This window comes from Marmota marmota, unplaced genomic scaffold, assembly GCF_001458135.2.
Source record: "Marmota marmota marmota unplaced genomic scaffold, marMar, whole genome shotgun sequence".
Classification (NCBI taxonomy): domain Eukaryota; kingdom Metazoa; phylum Chordata; class Mammalia; order Rodentia; family Sciuridae; genus Marmota; species Marmota marmota.
Window position 1 is genome coordinate 38,782,816 of NW_025999932.1, and position 20,844 is coordinate 38,803,659.

Below are 20,844 nucleotides of genomic sequence, written 5' to 3' on the forward strand. Positions count from 1 at the left end.
TAGACATCATTATCCTAAGTATATGTATGAAGACTCGAATGGTGTGAAAATACTTTATGTATAATCAGTGTCTAATACTCTAATTAGAAATCTCTGCTCAAGAGATTTGAGGTTAAATGGTTAAATTCCTGTATCTTTTGGTTTTTGGCACAGTGCCTGGCATATGTTAGGTATTCAGTAGATTTTTAAATGAACAGGATAATATTCATTTGACTGTATGTGTCCTAAGTTACCTAAAAGGGGAAATAGAGTGTTTTAATATTTTGTCTATTGTTAGAACCATTGGGATTGTCAAATAATTCTTTATTTGTATTTTAATAAAATATAAGCCTCTCTTTTGAGTTTAGGTTGGCCATTAGGCTTAGTGGCAGTATGGAGGCTATGGAAACAAATTGTAGTCTAGGTGAATGGCAAGTCACTTGACTTTTCATTTATCATTTGTGAAATGAGCATAATACCTGCCTTGTCAGGACTTTAAAGTATTAAGTTTTGTTTAACCATGTAGTGATAGAAGCTGCAATTCCAGTGATTAATGTTTGACTATGAGTGACTCATGCTTATTTTTTTTAAATGATAAATTACAAGGTTTTTTATTTATAGTACTTTAATGCTGACTGAGCATATACAGAGTACTTAAAATAAAAAAGACAAATTGCTTTCAGCTTGCACAGAAGATGGGATTTCCACCTAATGTTGTGGATTCTGCAGCAGAAAACATGGTCAAGCTTTATAATCTGTTTCTGAAATACGATGCAACTATGGTAGAAATAAATCCAATGGTAGAAGATTCAGATGGCGCTGGTAAAGTATCTTCTTTTATCAAACATTGATTATGCATTTATGTCTCTGTCACATGCTTCCCTAAGGAAGTTGAACTCATAAGGAAGTAAACTCATTCCTATGTAGAAGCTTATTTTATAATGAATTGAAAGTGAATAAATCTAAGAGAAACCCATTAAAATAAACACTGTATACACACACACAGATCAGAGTTCTTTGTTTAATATGTTAACCATCATCCACATGTGGCTATTTTAATTAAAATTATGTAAGATTTAAAAATTCACTTTCTTAGTCACACTAGTCATATTTGAAGTGTTCAGTAACTAAACTGGGTAGCATATATAGAGAACATTTCCATCATTGCAGAAAGTTTTATTAGGCAATGCTGGGTTAGAATATTAAGTGTGGTGGTAGTAAATAGCTTTAGTTTGGGGGAATTAGCCATCTGGGTCTCCGTGAGATTTATACTTCAGAGATGATGGATCTTTGCTGTTCAAAAGGATATGTTCAGATGCTGGAGTAGTATTTTTAGCTACTAGAGAAATAAGATTAGCTTGTCACTTTGATGGCTTTTCTCTTGCATATGCTTAAAAGGTAAATCAGATTTGAATCATCATCCCTTCCATGTGTAGTTTTTTTTTTTTTAAATATGTTGCTCTATTCTAAATTTTTCTTATTATTTTATATTATTTGTTTCTGCTTTAATTTATTGTTCATTTCATGTTTCTTTGGGCAATTCTAATCTTCTTAAGCATTTGTAGCCTGTTTTCCACTTTTATATTTCTAATAAGTTCTGTTCTGTATCAAAGAAATCAACTTTCAGTTGGTCATAATATGATAGTATAAATAATGAGTAAATTCTGTTGTGATAATATAGTCTATAAAACTGAACATAATTAAACTTTTTGAAGAGTGTGGTATAAGACACATTCTAAAAATGCATTCAGTGAAGAATTACCTGTGTAAAACACATTTCTTACCATTTTCCTGATTATGTAACTTTAGAGAGACCAATTAACATTGAAAGCAAGCCCACTGAATACTTTACAACTGTGAAATTCAGTAGTCACATAAGGAATGTTTTTGTCCTCTTAATAACTATTTTTTCCATGTATCCAGGTTTTTTCCTTTTTCTAGTACACATTTATATATGTTAAGAGGTAATTTTTTCCCTAATACAGGAATATGTTTATTATAGAAAATTTTCAAAATGCAGATATAGGTATAAAGAAATATAGGTATTAAAAAAACCCTTATTTTTTTTTAAAGAGAGAGAGAGAGAGAGAGAGAGAGAGAGAGAGAGAGAGAGAGAGAGAGAAAGAGAGAATTTTTTAATATTTATTTTTTAGTTTTCGGCGGACCCAACACCTTTGTTGGTATATGGTGCTGAGGATAGAACCCGGGCCGCACGCATGCCAGGCGAGCGCGCTACCGCTTGAGCCACATCCCCAGCCCTAAAAAAACCCTTATAATTATAGTATCCAGTACCCTTTAAAGATGCATGTAATTAATTTCATCTTTTTCTGTAATTGAAATCATACTGTCTATTCAGTTTGTAGTCTTCACCTTTTTAATTTAAAACTATATGTAGACTTCTTTTCATGTTAAATATTTTAAAAAGGTAATTTTTAAAGACTTGTATTTATATGTCTTTAAATGCAACTCTGATTTTCTTTCATATAAATTCTTTTTTAAAAATATTTATTTTTTAGGTTTTTTTTTTATGTGGACATAGTATCTTTATTTTATTTTTATGTGGTGCTGAGATTCGAACCCAGTGCCTCACGCATGCTAGGCGAGCACGCTACCACTTGAGCCACATCCCCAGCCCCTCATATAAATTCTTAGAAGCAAGATTTTTGGATCAAAGAGTAGTTGTATTTTTAATATATGTTTAATTTTTGTGTCAGACTTATAACATTTTAGATATATTTTACTAGGTAGTTTTTTCTTCTTTCCCCTTCCCTTCGCTTGTTGTTGTAATATATACCCAGAGTGTCTGTCTTGTTGCATACTCTGCCAGACATTGAGTTTAATCTCCATCAAACTGATAATGAAGAAAAGGTGACTTGTTTGGGTGGTTTTTTGTTTGTTTGTTTGTTTGTTTAGTTCTTCCATTTTAGGATGTTGAGACTTTTTCATTGAGCTCTTTTCCTTCTGTGAATTTTCTGTTGATATCCTTAGCTACATGTTTTAGTTCCCTGTGGTTGTTGTAACATGTTAGTATAAATTTAGGTCACTTAAAACAACAAATTTTTTCTCTCGCAGTTCTGGAGGCCAGAAGTCAAAACTTGGTATGACATGAATTCAAAGTATCACTGTCTGGAGGCACTAGGGAAAGAATCTGTTCCTTGCTCCTTCCAGCTTCTGGTGGCATTCCTTTGCCCTGGTCTCTTCATTTCAGTCTCTGCCTCTGTCTTACAAGGATATCTGTGATGCCTTTTAGAGCCCTCTTAGATAATCCAGGGAAATCTCCTCTTCTCAAAATCCTATTTTAATCAGATCTGTAGAAATGTTGCCTTATATATAAAGTAACAATCACAGGTTCAATGATTAGGACCTGGAATCTTTGGATGGTCATTATGTAGCTTCCTATAGTAAACACACACACACACACACACACACACACACACACACACACAAAACATGGATAGTTTTTCTCATTAATATCATGAGGTGGTTATTTCTTTTTTATTTTAATTTATTTATATGATTAAAAAAATACATATAATGAATTTCTGCCCATCTTATTCCTTTACTGGGAAATTTTGTCTTTCCATCCTTATTTACTTCCATTCTCTTTGTCCACCTCCCTGCCTTTTTTTGTTTGTTTGTTTCTTGTTTATTTTTACCTAGTGTTTATTTTAGCAAGTACAGAAAAGCTTGCAAACTATACAATTTGCATCTTGCTTTATTTACCTAATGACAGATTCTGGTGATTTTCCCATGTGAATGGGCTTTTATTTATTAAGACTTATACTTGTTGTCTGGCACATGGCATGAATATTTTTTTTCCGAGTTTGTCCTTTGTTGTTTAATATTGCTTGCTTTTTTTGGGGGGAGTACATATTAAACCTTTTTGTTTTGCATATAATCAGATCTCACTTTGACTTCCATTAGTTTCTCATGCTGTTATTTTTTCCTAAGATCAGCAACTGTTCATCCTCAATGTGTGTGTTTTTGTTTAAGACTTTAACTAGATTTAAAGATTTCACTTTAGCATTACTTCTTTTTTCTAACAGCCAGCTTTTAAAATTATTGTCAAATAAAGTGTTAAACACAGTATACTTTCCCAACTGATTTTTGGTGCCCTCTCCCTTCATTTTCAAGTATTATTTCACAGATCTGATTGTTTTTGTACAGTAATTTCCTTTAGAAATTATCTTTGACAACACAGATGAACCTCTAGTACATTCTATTAAGTGAAATAAGTCAGACACAGAAAGACAGTATTGCATGATTTTACTTACATATGGAACTTTCAAAATGTTGAGCTTATAGAAAAAGAGAGGGATGGTTACCAGGGTCAGGGGATGGGGAAAATTGGGAGATGCTGGTTAAATAGTACAGACTTTTAGTTTTAAAATGAGTAAATTTGGAGCCTAATGTACAGCATAATAACTATAGTTAATAATAATGCATACTCAAAATTTGCTTAGATACTAGATCTTAAGTATTCTTATCACACACAAAAATGTGTGTGTGAATTGTTGGATATATTTATTAGCTTGATTGTGGTAATCATTTCACAGTGTATACAAATATCAAAATATCATGTGTATACCTTATATATGTACAATTTTTATTTGTCAGTTATACTTCCATAAAGCTGGAAAAGATAAACCCCTATTCCCCTCAAAACCAACCCAACAAAAAAATATTTAAAGAGGGCCAGGTTTTATTTATTTTTCTAGATTTATAGGTCAATAACTTCTAGAAAAATAGATGAAAACTGCATGAAACCAAGTAATGTCACCCAAGGAAAATACACCAGTATTTTCATGTGAGCTTGTACACATGCAGAAACTCTTGAAACCTGTAGTCCTATATAATTGTTTCTTGATGTGAAATTACTAATCCATTGTGTTTAGTCTGATTCTAAAACAAAATTCCTGACACTGAGTAATAATGTATAAAGAAGAGAAGTTTGCTTAGTTCACAGTTTTAAATGCTAAAAGTCCAGAACCATATCTATATGGTATTTTCTTTTAGAGACCTTTATGACGATGGTGGGAGTGCATTTATAAAAGTTCACATGGCAGGATAGGAAACCAGAGGGATTCAGGGGCCAAACTTTTTTTATTATATTTCACTTTCAGAGGTACTAACTAGTGTTCCATGAGAACTATGTTAATTAATTGTTCATCCCGTTGGAGGTCACTGCCACCAGTGACCTAACTAAATTTGATTAGACACCACTTTTTAAAGGTTCTGTCACTATCTCAGCACTACCACACTGCAGACCAAGCCTCTAGGATGTGAGCCTTTTGAAGACATATTCAAACCATATTCGAATTTTAACATTCCTATGCCTAAGTAACCTTCAAAATCCTTTGATTAGAGAGTGATGTATTGGCAGTGTTTGTATAGGAAGAGATTAAAGGTAGGGGTAAGTTGTAGCTGTAGTCTTAGTAGAAGGTCCAAAGACAGTGGAAATGGAAAAGGAAGGACTTGAACAAATGAGTCCAAACTACATTTTTTCCAGTACCTTTTTTATTTATTTTCAATTGAAACTTTAGACCAATGTAGACTATGTAATTATAAAGAGTACAGATTTGTAGATTTCTTTTATAAGATACATATTTGATTTCAAAAGTAACAATTAAAAATTTAGATATTTGTCTCCTTTTGTACTGTTGCCATATGACAAGATTAAATATAAATTTGAAGGACATTTTCATAATCTTCCTTAAAATAATAGTTTAAGGACAGTTTGAAAAACTAAATTTGCAATTACTTCTTTTGTATACCTTTTTTTTAAAAAAAATCATATCTTAATTTGTACTGGTTTAGTTTAAATAATAGTAAGATAGGAACTTATTGACTCTTTCCCAGTAATGCTCTAAAACACAGGATAATATTAAAAATACTATATTTGAATAGAATTGCTTAAATAGCTTATCACACCATTGGGATCTCTGAAAAGTCCTCCGTGATTACCCTCCTTTCTCTCCCATAATTTTAATCAAACTGGATCTGACAACTGAATTACAGAATTAGATAGACTTACTCTACCTACTGTAGACCATAATAGGGTAGTCTTTTCTGGGAAAGAATCTGCAGGAAATAAGAGCAGTAGATGGGAAGCTCACTCTCTGTGTGGTTTTATAATATCCAGATTTAGCAGGTAGGTAATCCACATCCACTCTTCTGAGAAGAAGTGAGTATACAGAGAATCCAGAGTTGCTTTACCACTGAGCGACATTCTCAGCCCTTTTTATTTTATTTGAGATGGGGACTTCCTAAGTTGCCTAGGCTGGCCTTGAACTTATGATCCTCCTGTCTCAGCCTTCTGAGCACCTGGGACTACAGGCATGTGCCACTGTGTCTGGCCTAACTTTTAATTTTGAGATAAATATAAACCAATAGGAAATTGCATAATAGTTCAAAGGATCTGTGTCCCCTTCACCCATTGGTGGCATTTAATACAGCTGTGTATATCTAAACAGCTAGTTGATGATCAGTTTTTGTACAATTGTATATAGATAATTTTATCCCACAAATAGATTTGTGTAACTACCACCACAATCAGTATACAACTATTCCATCATCACAGAAAGATCTCTCTCTTATACATCCTTGTATTCATATCTTCTGTCTTATTTCCTATCCTGTCCTGGTGCTCTAGAAATCACTGGTCTATTTTCCATCCTTTATAGTTTAGTCTTTTAAAATGTGTGTATAAATGTGGTCATAGAATGTGTAATCTTTTGAGATCGGCTGTTTTGCTAACACATAATGTATTTGAGGCCTATTCAGGTTGTGCATGTGCCAATAGTTCATTCCTTTTTATTGCTGGGTAGTGTTCCATTGTTTATGTACACTTGAATGTTTTTAGCCATTCACCCTTTGAGGGATATTTGGGTTGTTTTCAATATTTTGCTACTACTAATAAACTCATGTGAACATTTGTGTATAAATTTTATGACCATAAATTCTTCCTTTGTCCTTTTGACTTGCCCCTATTGTTCTTTGAGTACTTCTCTACTTTTTGTGCAACAAGATATTTCACGGTTTCAATATTTACTTTCCTTTTAATAACTCTGGAATCATCCTTTTCTCGAAAGAGCCCTGGTTCCTTTTTGTGGAAAAGTATATTTAGGCACCAAGAAGTACACGCTATCTATGCTTATTGCTGTTAATGTGTCATGGCTAGGGCTTCTAAGCAGAGCCAAAAGGTAGGTAGGTGTGTGTGTGTGTGTGTGTGTGAGAGAGAGAGAGAGAGAGAGAGAGAGAGAGAGAGAGAGACATAAAAGACATGTTTATGTCTATCTCCTTTTTAAAAGCTACATTTGTGTGTGTGTGTTGTGTGTGTGCGTGTGTGTGTGTGGCTGTGGAGATTAAACCCTGGGGTGCTTTACCCACTGAGTTACATTCTAGCCCTATCATCTGTCTGTCTATCTATGAATGACAGAATTTTGCTTAGTTGCTAAGGGTCTTGCCAAGTTGCTGAAGCTGACCTTAAGCGTGTGATCCTCTTGAATTAGCCTCCCAAGTAGTTGGGATTATAGGCATGCACCACCACCTCAGGCCAAAATATCTGAAATTTATACTGATATCTCTAATTCTAATCTAATTCCTAGAGGTTCATTCTAGTTCTGCCATTTTTGATATTTGACATTCTGTTATACAACATTTATAAAACTGACTTTCATTATCTTCATTTGCTTATCTACTTCTGGTCTTTTTTCCTACCACAGAGTATTAGTCTTTGCACTATTGACATTTTGGGATAGATTATTTTTTGTTAGGGAGGGCTAGTCTATGCATTTTAGGATATTTAACAGGATGTTTACTCAATGGCACTTAAGACATTTATAGATGTCCCCTGTGAGTCAGAATTGCTCCTGATTGTGAGAACCACTGCTATGATCTGAGTTTTCACATGAGCCTGAAGAATTTCCTGTAAGCATTTCTCTTAATGTAAATCTGCTAGTGATGGATTTTGTTTCTGTTTACTTGAAAGTGTTTTTACTTTGCCTTTCTTTTAAAGCATATTTTGAGTGAATATAGAATTCTAGCTTGATATATTTTTCTTTCACCCTTTTTCTCCTCCATTCTTCTCCCTTTGCCTTCCAGTTTCATATAGACTTCTTGATACTATGCAATAGGTCACCAAGGTATGTTTTTTTCCCCCTTCTTCAGATAGGACAACTTCTCTACATTCACTGACCCATTACAAATCTGTTAAGGCTATCCAATGAATTTTTCACTTCAAGATATTGTACTTTTTAGTTCTAGATTTTCCATTTGGTTTTCTGCTGAGATTTTTCTGACCATGTTTTCCCTTAAATCCTAAACATGTAAAATAATTATTTTGTAGTCCTGATAATTTCAAATCTGGGTCATCATGGGTTTGGTTTCATATGACTGCCTTTAATTATATATTGTATGCTTGGGGAGAAATGGATTCTGTCATCTTCCTCTGAAAGAATATTGATTTTTTTTTCTATTGCTGGCTATTAACTGGACTCAAAACTATCTCCAGTGTTGTGTGGCAATTGAAACTGTTCATGTCTTCAGCCATCTGTCGTTCAGGAACTGCAGAGAATATTGTAATTAAAAAGGAAATGAGGGCTGGGGTTGTGGCTTAGTGGTAGAGCATCTACCTTACACATGTGAGGCCCTGGGTTCGATCCTCAGCACCACATAAAGATAAATAAATAAAGGTATTGTGTCCATCTACAACTTAAAAAAAAAAAAAGGGAATGAGGAAAGGTCAGAGTACTTACTGAAAAATGAGATTAGAGGAGTGACCTTCAGGAGAGCCATTTTGATTGTGTGCTGGAAGTAAAAGCTAATAGGAGCGGGTGTGAGAGAGAATGGCAAGAGAGGATTTTGGTATAAGAAGTCTCAGCACAGGAGTTGGTAGTTTATAAGTATTTGAGATTATATGGGCCACATATGATTTTGCATTCTATTATTTTTCCCCTTACTTTTGTTTTTCTTCCTTTCCACCTCTTTTTTCTGTATAATCCTTTAAAAATATAAGTCCTATTCTTATTTCATAGGCCATAATAAAAACAGGCACAGGTCTAATCTGGCCCATGGGCTATAGTTTGTTGACCCCTCTTTTAAAAAGGTAAGTTTTCTAAGGAGTTCTGCTCTTTAGGAAGCAAAGAAGAAGGGGAAGGTAGAGTTGGGTAATATTTTTTCTTTATATTAAGGTGGAGAAATAATAGTATTTTTACAAGTCGGAGGGATTTAACCACTAGAAAAGTGGAGAGAGGGGAGTCTGTACTGCCCCCCTGGTACTGAGGATTGAACCCAGGTGTACTTAACTGCTACCACATTCCCATCTCTTTTTTTTGTTGTTGTTGTTTATTAAGAAGGTATGATTGAGTTGCTTAGGGCCTCGTGAAATTTCTGAGGCTGACCTTGAACTCACAATCCTCCTGTCTCAGCCTCAAAAGCCACTGGGATTATAGGCATGCACCACCTCTCTCATGGTGAGGGAGGGGATTTTTAATTGGCAAAGATAGAATTGCTAGAACAGAGTACCTGAGTGATGAGAGGCGATATATGATATGGGGCCCAAGTGAAGGGGTAGCTAAGAACATGGGTAGTAAATCCTGAAAAGTTTTAAAAAATTTTAAATGTTTTGGAGATTTTTAAAAAATTATTTGCATCTTTATCTAGTGCCCAGGATATAGAAACAGCAACTGTGGAGCATGATGTAGTGGCACATGACTGTAATCCCAACAATTTGGGAGGCTGAGGCTTGAGGATTGAAAATTCGAGGCCACACTCAGCAATTTAGCAAAACCCTAAGGAACTTAGCAAGACACTGTCTCAAAATAAAAAATAATTTAAAAAGCGGGGANAAAAAAAAAAAAAAAAAAAAATTCATTGTGAACATAAATTGAAATACTTAAGAAGCTAAATTACAATGTGCTTTCTCCCTAAACAATGTTATTGGATAGTTCATTGTGTCTTGACATTAATTGTTTTCTTTTTTTTCCCCTTCAAAGTGTTATGTATGGACGCAAAGATCAATTTTGATTCTAATTCAGCCTATCGCCAAAAGAAAATCTTTGACCTTCGGGACTGGACCCAAGAAGATGAGAGGGACAAAGATGCAGCTAAGGCAGATCTCAACTATATTGGCCTTGATGGAAATATAGGCTGTCTAGGTATCATGAGTGTTTATGTTGGAGTTGGTCTTGCTAATCTTAATTTGTTTTCCCTGTGTTTGTTGCTTATACAAATCTTTTTTCCTCTTAATAGTAAATGGTGCTGGTTTGGCTATGGCCACAATGGATATAATAAAACTTCATGGAGGGACTCCAGCCAACTTTCTTGATGTTGGTGGTGGCGCCACGGTTCATCAAGTAACAGAGGCATTTAAGCTTATCACTTCAGATAAAAAGGTAAGCGCAGGGCTTATGTTTTAGAATTTGAATTGTGAGAAGTAACTTGATTAATTATTAGATGTTATCATTGTGATAGTTGGGCTAAAATTCGAAAGACCTCAACAGTTTGGAAAAAGGAATTGAAATTAGTGCAATAAAAGAGAACTTTTGGCAAAGTTGCCCAGTTAGCTTTGTGATTTAGCAAACCAGGTGAAGAATTACTAGGTGATATTATAAGTGGTGATGATGATCTGGCATGGGAGCTTTCCATATAGGAGATAATTTCATAATTCCTATTTGTTTTCTTCTGTAACTCCCATTTAGTTGACCATGAAAGCCCAGGAATTATAAAAATATATAAAGCTACAAAGAAGAAAGTTTAAAAAAAAATCACCTTTGGTCTGGCATTGTAGCTCAGAGGTAGAGCATTTGCCTCGTACGTGTGAGGCACTGGGTTTAGTTCCCAGCACCACATATAAATAAGCAAATAAATAAAGGTCCATCAATAACTAAAAAAAATTTTAAAAAATCATCTTTAATTCTATCTAGAGATAACTTTAATTATTATTGATTTGATGTTTTCTTTAAGGCTTGTTAATAGATATGTATTTCACACACAAACACATCACATATTACTTTATAAACAACTATCATAAGGTATAATTCACATAGTACACAGTTTACACATTTGTATGTTTGTTTGTTTTTGTGGTACTGAGGATTTAACCCAGGATATTTTATCACTGAGGTACATCTCCAACCCTTTTTATTTTTTATTTTGAGACAAGATCTCACTGAGGCTGACCTTGAATTTGTGATCCTCCTTTCTCATCCTCCTAAGTCCCCGGGATTACCAGCATGTACCACCATGCGCAACTTGTATATATCTTTTAATACATATACACACACACACACGTATCTATATACACACACACACACACACACACATATATATATATATATATATATATATAGAGAGAGAGAGAGAGAGAGAGAGAGAGTCTTTATTTTTATTACTAACATATCTTGAACACTTTTTGCAATTCACTAATGTATTTTCCAAAACTTATTTTGATGTCTGTATCTATCTTATAGATGTGCCATTATTTACAATTATGCATTTATAAACAATTATTGAAATAAAAGGGATATGAAGCATCATAATCTAGAAGACACATATATTGTTACCCATCAGATATTTGTTAAGGAGTATATCTATTGTGTGACAAGTGTGAATTTTGTAAGGAAAATTATATGCTAAAAGTGGGACAGATGTTTATGGAGAGAGTTGAAGTCATGAGGCAGACTGCTGAAAGAATTGCAGATGAATCATTGTTGATTCTTCAGGTAATGCTAGTGTTTCAGGGTTTATTCATTTTTAAACATTTTTGCTTTTACTTGAAGTTGGGATGGATAAAGTTGGCTAGAATTGTTCAAAGATGTAGTGTTTGAACTGGGTCAGTGAAGGAAATGGTGTGACAGTATTGATCAGGCAGGGGACAGTGTCATTGAATGACTGCTTTATAGGATACATGCTCTAGAGTGAAGAAAGGTCAGTTGAGAGCTGATAGACCAAGAGATTGGAAAGGTATTGAGGGGCTAGAGAAAGAATTTTAAGAAGAAAAGATTGGGTTTGATGGAGTTAGAGGGGAAAGTCACTACAGGTGAAAGTGGAGGACATTAAGCAGAGAGTGAGATTTACACATTTGATATTCTGGAGATGTTCATTTTGGTCAAGTCTAGAATTAATCCCTGGTAGTATTTAGCAAGTAGAAATGGACTGAGGTAAAAGTGGCGTGGTAGAGATCCAATAACTTTTAAACTTAGAGTATTAGATGATGTTTTATGATGAATATTGATGCTATCCAGAATGAAATGGGAAGGAATAAGAAAGGAGCCAAAGTCCACTACAAGTTCTAGTCTATTGGAAATTCTAGAGCTCATTTTCTGAAGGTCTAGAAATAATAGCGGCAAAGAAAAGGAAAGTGTAATATAGGTCATTGTGTCTCATTGATTTTCACAACATGACAATCATAGAAAATATTTCAGTGGGTCCTAGAGATTGGGAAGGTTGCTAATAGTAGAATCCTTTGGCCTAAATTCTTCAGCTGTCCCAGAGCCTTCCTAGCAGCCATAAAGTTGAGGGAAACAGTATTTTGACATATCTGTAACACATTTGTATTTACCACTTGAGAGGCTCAGTAATTGAACTAAACCTCTTTAAAAATTTTTTTGGGGAGGTGGTGGAGCAGAAGAACACTGATTCAGAAGTATCAGTGTGATGGTGAAAGAATGTTGACCCAAATAGGCCCCGAGGTTTAGAGCTTTAGTGTAGCCAAGAGTGGGCATACAGAAGTTGTGATTCTGATGGGCAGTGAAGAGATGATAGGTAATGGACTCTAATGGAGATCATGCATGTTGGTGAATGGTTATATTTAATAGGAAAAAGTAAGTGAAACTAGGGAGATACAGTAGAAAAGAGAATATAAACCAGGTGTTGAAATTACCCAAGAAAGTGGAAATAAGTTCTGGTGGGCAGTGGACTAAGAGCTAGAAGATGAAATAGTGGTTTGGTATGAAAATATTTCCATGGAATAAATTTTTATAAGGCATAGAACCTAGTATTTTCTTGTGAGGCAAGGACAAATACTTAGTCCTTTAAATTTTTTTTTTTTTGGGGGGGCGGGTATCAGGGATTGAATTCAGGGGCACTCAGCCACCAAGCCACATCCCCAGCCCTATTTTGTATTTTATTTAGAGATAGGGTCTTACTGAGTTGCTTATCACCTTGCTTTTGCTGAGGCTGACTTTGAATTCACGGTCCTCCTATCTCAGCCTCCTGAGCTGTTGGGAGTACAGGTGTGTGCCATTATGCCTGGCTCCTTTAAATTTTTAATCTACTCAAAACACTTTATTACAGGTACAGGCCATTCTGGTCAACATTTTTGGAGGAATCATGCGATGTGATGTCATTGCACAGGGTATTGTCATGGCAGTAAAAGATTTAGAAATTAAAATACCTGTTGTGGTACGGTTACAAGGTGAGTATTAATGATATTTGATAATTATTTTTCCTAATTGCTAAGAAATTCATAATTCCAAGGAGTTCAGTTCATTACAGTTTACAAATAGTCGTGTCTTTTAGGTGAAAGCATTATATAATATGAAATTCAAAAGCTATGTTTTAAAAACAATTTGTACATTGGGGCCAAAATGTTTATAGTTTTAATTAATGTAATTTATATATTTTTTATTGTGATTTATCTGGAATTCTGACTTGCCTTAATTACCATGAACATGGTGAGGCGAAATATTTTATGAGATAATTCCAGGCTTTTGTAGTGTTTTCTTTGATTTATGATAAATGATGGAAGTATTTGTATGTTGAAGTTTCATACTTATTACTTGTTGTAGCAGAGATTTTAAATGCTTTTGTGTATATATTTAAAACAATATTTATTTATATTTGCAAAAATCATTTTTAGGTACACGAGTTGATGATGCTAAGGCACTGATAGCAGACAGTGGACTTAAAATCCTTGCTTGTGATGACTTGGATGAAGCTGCTAGAATGGTAAATGGGCTTTGTTGATCCAAGGACAAATTTTTAGTGTGTAAAGAATTTATAAGCCCTTTGATTCTAAAATGGACCAGCTAATTGTTAATATTACTAATAATTATTGCTTCAGCTAAATATTATATAATGAACTGTTAAAATTATTCATATTGGTTAAAAATGGTAAGGCAAATTTTATTCAGGAGTATTACAATAAATACAGAGACTGATGAGATGAAGTTTTGCAGGGGGAAATAAAGATGGTGCTCAACTCCAGACACAACAAGAAAAAGTGAGAATTTATAACCAAGGAGTAGGGTGGGGGTCAGTAGATGGAAAATTACTTAAACATTATGGGTAAGGTTGAATTTTGGCTAAACTGTTACTCAGATTGGACAATGCAGAGTCAGACATGGAAGTCCAAAAGTCAGTGCCCAGCTAAAAAGGGTTTGGAGGAGCCTATGAGAATTTGCTGAAGAAGAGTATCTTTCTCAGAACCTCTTGTACCTATGATCCATCTTAGACAATAATTCATGCCCAGTATGATCTCATCTGTATTCTTTCCTACTTTTCCCCCTACCGTGATAATTTTGAAGTAAGTCCCACATGTTTTATCATTTTATCTCGTATCTGTAAAAGATAAAATGTTGGTCATGATATAAAAGAATTACTGTTATTTGTTTTAAGGAGAATAATGGTATTAGGGTTATATTTTATTAAAAAGAATCTAGTCAGTATTGCAATTTCTCTGGTTATCTTATTTTTTTGTCCACATTCTTTGTCAGAATTGGATCAAAATAAGTCTCTCATTGCAGTTGGTTAATAAGTCATTACATTTCTTTCTTTCTTTTTTTTGGTGTTGGAGATTTAACCTAGGGGCATTTTACCACTGAGCCACATCCTCAGCCCTTTTTGTTTTTTATTTTTATTTTTTTAAATATTTATTTATTTAGTTTTAGGTGGACACAATATTTTATTTTTATGTGGTGCTAAGTATTGAACCCAGGGCCTCACGTGGGCTAGGCGAGCACTCTACCACTGAGCTACAACCCCAGCCCTTGTTTTTTATTTTGAGACAGAGTTTTAACTGAGTTGCTTAGGCTAGTCTTAAACTTGAGATCTCCCCTGTCTCAGCCTCCTGAGCTGCTGGGATTATAGGCCTGTGCTACCATGCCCAGCTACATTTCTTAATCTATAGGTCCTTCCCTCTTTTTAAAATTCTTCTCCAGCATACTTGTCAGAAAATTCATGTCGATGATCCTGTAGAGTTTTCCATAATCTCAATTTTAATGGTTGCATTCCTGGGTGTCATGCATTTAGCATGTTACTCTGCCTCCTGTATCTCCTCTAAACTGGTAGTTCAATCTATAATATTGGCCATGTTTGTATTAGACTAGGGGGAGTAGGAAACACTAATATTTTATAGTTGGTTGGTATTTTTCAATTCCATAGGAGGTATATAATGTATAATTATTTCTCTTTTAGTGGTGTTAACAGCCACTGATGATCATACTTTAGAGCCAGTATTTTGTTTTTCGTTGCAAGGCAGTGATAGTCTAATTATCATTCTTCTTTTAGAATGTGCCTAAAAAGTTAAACTTTCTTAGATAAACTATTTGTTACCATGAAGTGCTTTTTTTTTTTAATAGAAAATTCATGATAATTACTTGAATCTTTGCCTTTATTGGCCAGGTTTCAAAATAGTGGTTTTGCTCCATTATATCATATAAAGGTGACCCAGCTCTTTTAGTTTTTACTTTTTGTATTTTGTTTGTTTTTTGTTTTCATGTGTTCATTTCCATTCTGGTGGCAGACCATGTTGTCATGGATTAATATATTACGTGAGGTTGATAAATTTCATTTATTGTTATTGATGCAAATTGTCTTTTTTTGGTCAGTGGGAACCTCTTCAGGTTGGTACCTCAGTCCTTCTAACATACTCTCTGATATGTTTTCTGGTATGATGAGATGTTTCAGGTTCATCTTTGTATTCTTGGTTCAGGCCTACAATGAGCCAGATATAGAGACCGCAATTCAACTTAATGAGTATTCATGTCTACTTAGTTTAGTTATTGTTTCAGGGTTTTTTAAGCCTAGGAAACATTTTTTAAGGAGATAGATTCTCACGTAAGTTCATGCTAATATTTCCAAAGCAAATGTAGGAAGACAGGTTTTTGTCTGACATGTGTTTCTCCTATGCCATACCATAATCATTATTCAATTGCTTTGTCTCTCAGCACAGATATGACAGTTTTACAATAGAAATATCAAAGTACGTTTTAATTTTATCTGAGGTTCTTTGTGTCTTTTAGGGTATTTCTCACAACTTTATTGGATTTTTAAATTCACGTGGAATAGTTCTCTGTGTGTTTTGCCTCAGCTTGATCTAGTTAATTTTATTTTTAAAGGTTGCATTAAAAAATAAAACCTTTGTTTTATGTAAATATTTACATGAATCCATGTTTAGAGAATTTAGCTTATTATATCTTTTCGTATTTTCCTTTTTTCACAGGTGTGTAACCATTGGTTTTGTTTTTTTTTTTTTTTTTTTTTTGGTACCAGGGATTGAACCTAGGAGCACTTAAGCACTGAGCCACATCCCTAGCTCTTGAGACAGGGCTCTGCTAAGTCACTGAGGCTGATCTCAAAGTTGTGATCCTCCTGAGTTGCTGGGATTACAGGCATGAGCTGTCCAGCATTGTTTTTTAAAAATAGTTTTTGGTTTGTCCTGTAGTTATTTTTATACCTAAGGAAATTTTAAGTGTGTGTATGCATGTTTGTGCATGTATGTATGTGTGGATGGGCATAGATGAGAAGCCCTTACCTTCAGTGAATGGTAGCACGTACTTTACTTTTGCTTACCAACAATATATCTTGGAGAACATTTACAGCAAATACAGGGATGTTTCTAGATGGCACCTTTTGACTTTCTTCTATTTTCGTGGATATTTTATTGAGTCGTCTTTAGGGCTCTGTGGTTTAATCAATAATAGACTCTTGAGACTTGCTGAATTAATGTGTCACTTCACAAGAATAATAATGTTTTATGTCCTCCTTTGGGAAAGTTACCTATTACCAAATAAAATTTGGAATTTATATTCAATCCTGAGTTAAAATTAAAGATTATGAGTAAGAGAATGGTAGGGGGAAAGTGTTTCAGAAAGCTTGTTTTTTGACATCAAGGTATGAGATAAGTTGGAGAAGACACGAGGAGGATAGTAAGATTTTGTTTAGTATAATAATTAGATACAAAGTAAGGCAAAGGTAAGGAATAGATTACAATTTCTGAAAACATGTGTTTGCAATGAAATCCTGAATTTTGAAAAGCTAGGTGGCCTTGGAAAGAAAGGAAAAAAATCAGTAGGACCTTAATTAATTAGATAGACTACACGAGATGAAAATTGCACAGTTGATTTAAGTTGTAATTGCAGGTTTTTAGTGACTGGGGGCTTTCGTATTTTATTTTGTTTTTAAAAGTAACACTGAAATGTTTCTTACTTATAGAAGTCATGTCAATAATAAATGTGATGATGATGATAATAGCAACTGCTACCTGCTATCATTTTTTGAGTATTTATGTACATGCAATAGGTTATTTTTTTTTCTAGGATTTAATATAAGTTTGGTGATAAAATTTTCATTTTTATAGACTAGTAAGTTAACCTATTCAGAGTCATATGTCATAATCATCAGAATGGTGATTTGAATCCAAGATGTCTATCTTTAAACTCTTTTTCTTGCAATGTTGGGGATCAAATCCTTGTGCATGGTGGGCAAGTGTTCTACCACTGAGTATACGTAAGCCTCCAATCCTTTTTTTTTGGTAAATACTCTGTGGGAAAGAGAGAAGCTAAATCATTTTTTGATTTAAATATGTTTAATTTGTGATATTTTATATGGAAATAGATAGATATTCTCAGACAGATTGTAGAGGGCACTGGTATTTTACATAGAAATTGCTAATTTACTGATAGAAAGTAAAATACTCCTTTATTTGAACTCCTACCCAATAAGCTAAGATTGTACACATTTTTCAAAATAAATTGTTATTTAGATGGGCTTTGAATTGTGGGGTATCCAACAAAGACACTTACTGTTCTTTAAGATAAAATTTAAAAAGATATATGCATACTTAATTATCTACATATCTATCTTTATCAGAAAGTATTTATTTGCAGTATGGGTTATGGGGTGTATCAGACTTGACTGTCCTATTTTAGTGTCAGTTTCTTGTAAGAATGCAATGTGATTTATAAGAATGTCATAATACCACTGATGTTTTAAATGGCAAAGATTGTGGATTAATTTACATTGAGCTATAGTTCTGAATTTACCCTTTTATGAAAATAGAGACAAAGATGCTCTGTTCTTTCTTTTCAGGTTGTAAAACTCTCTGAAATAGTGACCTTAGCCAAGCAAGCTCATGTGGATGTGAAATTTCAGTTGCCAATCTGATCTGAGATGCCAGCGGATGGGCTAAAGGTGTTAAAATGTGCTATAATGTTTAAAAATACTGTGTCCTATGTTATTGTTCTTTTTAGTATGTGGAGATTGTAATTGCCATGTAGGCACACAAAACTTTAAAAGCATTTGGTCTACATTTAATTCTGCTGTTCAGAATGGACTGCTTGCATAAAGAATGCATAATGCAGGTATCCAGAGTTTCTTTTGTTGGCAGCCATCTTTCTTCTACAGAATGTCACTTGGATTATGCCTGTTTATTGTTGTTGGATACAAAGTTCTTCCTGATAAGAGTCCTATAAAGAAAATAAATATGATGATAGAGCTTTATTCTTTAGCATTAAAATATATTATATCAAATAACTAGCTTCATTAGTAGAGCAGTATATTAAAACAATGTTTTATATAAGAAGTGTTTATCTTCAGCACCAAATACATAATAAATGTATCAATCACTATTTATAAACAGAGCTTTCAAACACTCCTCAGAATGTTGTTTTAAGTATTTCAGTGAAGTAACTTGTTAATTATTTGAACATTGTTTTAATTATTACAAAACAATGATGACTGCAAGTCTGTGTGATTCTGTGGTAAGAAACTTCTGTAGGTTTGTATCAAATAAAGGCATTTTTGCCAAGGACTTGGTAGATAAAATTTAAAATGTCAATTTAAGTTAATAAAAGTTTCTCAATGTGATTTGTATTAATGTTTGCTTTTGTTTTGGGGTTTTATTCTGTTTTTTTTTTTTTAATTTTCATTTGAAGCAAACATAGTAGAAGATAATATGTTCCTCATTTCATTAAATAGGTCTAAGGAACCAATTTGTAGATCATATACATGACATGACAGTACATATTATAAAGCTATCTGCAGAGTTCACTGGAATTCTTCTATTTAGGTGTATGCCATATGATACATCTTCTAAAGGAAACACTGTCCTTTGTGCCCATATGTATGTATAGTTTTTATTTAATGCATAAAACAGTGTTATTATTTAACTAATACTACAAAAGAGAACTTCGCCCTATTTTGTTGTTCTTAAAGTGTGATTGGATGTTTGTACTATGAGAGAGAGAGAGAGAGTATCACAGAGTGACTATGAGCACAAATTTTGGCTTCACTACTTACTAGATAAGAGTTTGGTTAGGTGTGGTAATATTAGTGTACCTTAGTTTCCTTAGCTTCTTTCTCACCAATAGAACTACTTATAGGGGAAGAGAGAGAGAGAATAGTGAGGGAGAAGAAACACATGAGATAATTCATATAGAGAAAACAAAATATGGCCAGGTGCTACATGCCTATAATCCCAGAGGCTCTGGAGGCTGAGGCAGGAGGATCCCAAGTTCAAAGCTAGCTTCAGCAACTTAGTGAGATTCTGTCTCAAAAATAAAAAAATAAAAAGGGTTGGGGATGTGGCTTAGTGTTAAGTGCCTCTGGGTTCATTCCCTGGTGCCATTCTGACTGGAGTGAGATGAAAGTTTCTTTATTTATCTACTGAAGGGCACAATTCAAAGCACATCTAAAAAAAAAAAAAAAAAAGGAAGAAAAAATATTCATTTAAGCCAAATATATGTTTGACAGTTCAGTTGAAATATATGAAATATATCATGTTGTAGGAATGGAAAGTTGAATGGTCTATGCCATAAACCATTTAAAATTATGATAAAGCTATAACTAAAAGTCTAGTCCTTTAGCCTTAATTTTTAAAAACGAATACCAAAGAATGCTGGCCAGTGATTATCCCAGAAAACACTGACATTTGTATTAGTTGGGGTTTAGTCAGGAACTAAGAGTAATTCTTGGTATTCAGAGAGGGTATAATACAGAGTATTGGTAACACTAGTGTTTTGGTTATCTACTCTTGAACAACTGTCCCAAAAGTTAGTGATTTATTTAATTTCCTGGGGATCATAAATTTGGGAGCAGTGTAGCTGAGATGGTTCTGGTACTGCAGTCATTTGAAGATGTTAACCTGGAGAACCCACTTCCAAAATGGCTCACTCACATGGCTGATGGTTAGAGGTCTTGGTTTCTTACCATCTGGGCCTTTCCACAATGCTGCTTTGGTATCTGTAACATGACAGCTGCCTTCTCCCCAGCATGTAATCCAAAGGGACAAAGGGTAAGCCATAGCGCCTTTTATGGTCTAACCTCACTCTCACTTATGTCACAGTTTATTACAAATGAATTTCTAAGTCCAGCTCAAACAGGAAGAATTAAGCTCCACTTATTGAAGGGTGATGTCTAAAAGAAGTTGTAACATGTTTCAAAACCATCACAACTCATGTTGGCAAATTGAAGAAACAAATAGTAAATTCTGACTTAGCCTGGAAATTTTATAGCTACTGGAACTTATGTTTGAATCTAGGAACTTGGAATACTTCTGATGCTTGGGCAGTGCTGTAAAAACACAGTATTAGGGAAGGCAAGGAAGAATGTTTCAGGGACTGAGTGATCAATAGTGTCAAATAG

General features: G+C 34.0%; 1 protein-coding gene across 1 annotated transcript in view; it reads left to right on the plus strand.

The window, feature by feature from the left end:
• The window catches only part of Sucla2 (succinate-CoA ligase ADP-forming subunit beta), a 44,148-nt gene extending 25,080 nt beyond the window's left edge, over window positions 1-19,068 (plus strand). Inside the window, exons 6-11 of the mRNA XM_015484293.2 lie at window positions 663-801; window positions 9,975-10,136; window positions 10,231-10,373; window positions 13,276-13,396; window positions 13,841-13,929; window positions 18,292-19,068. Coding sequence (XP_015339779.1) covers window positions 663-801; window positions 9,975-10,136; window positions 10,231-10,373; window positions 13,276-13,396; window positions 13,841-13,929; window positions 18,292-18,366 — 729 coding nt within the window. The 3' untranslated portion in view covers window positions 18,367-19,068. The remainder of the gene's footprint in view (window positions 1-662; window positions 802-9,974; window positions 10,137-10,230; window positions 10,374-13,275; window positions 13,397-13,840; window positions 13,930-18,291) is intronic.
• Window positions 19,069-20,844: the final 1,776 nt, after the last annotated feature.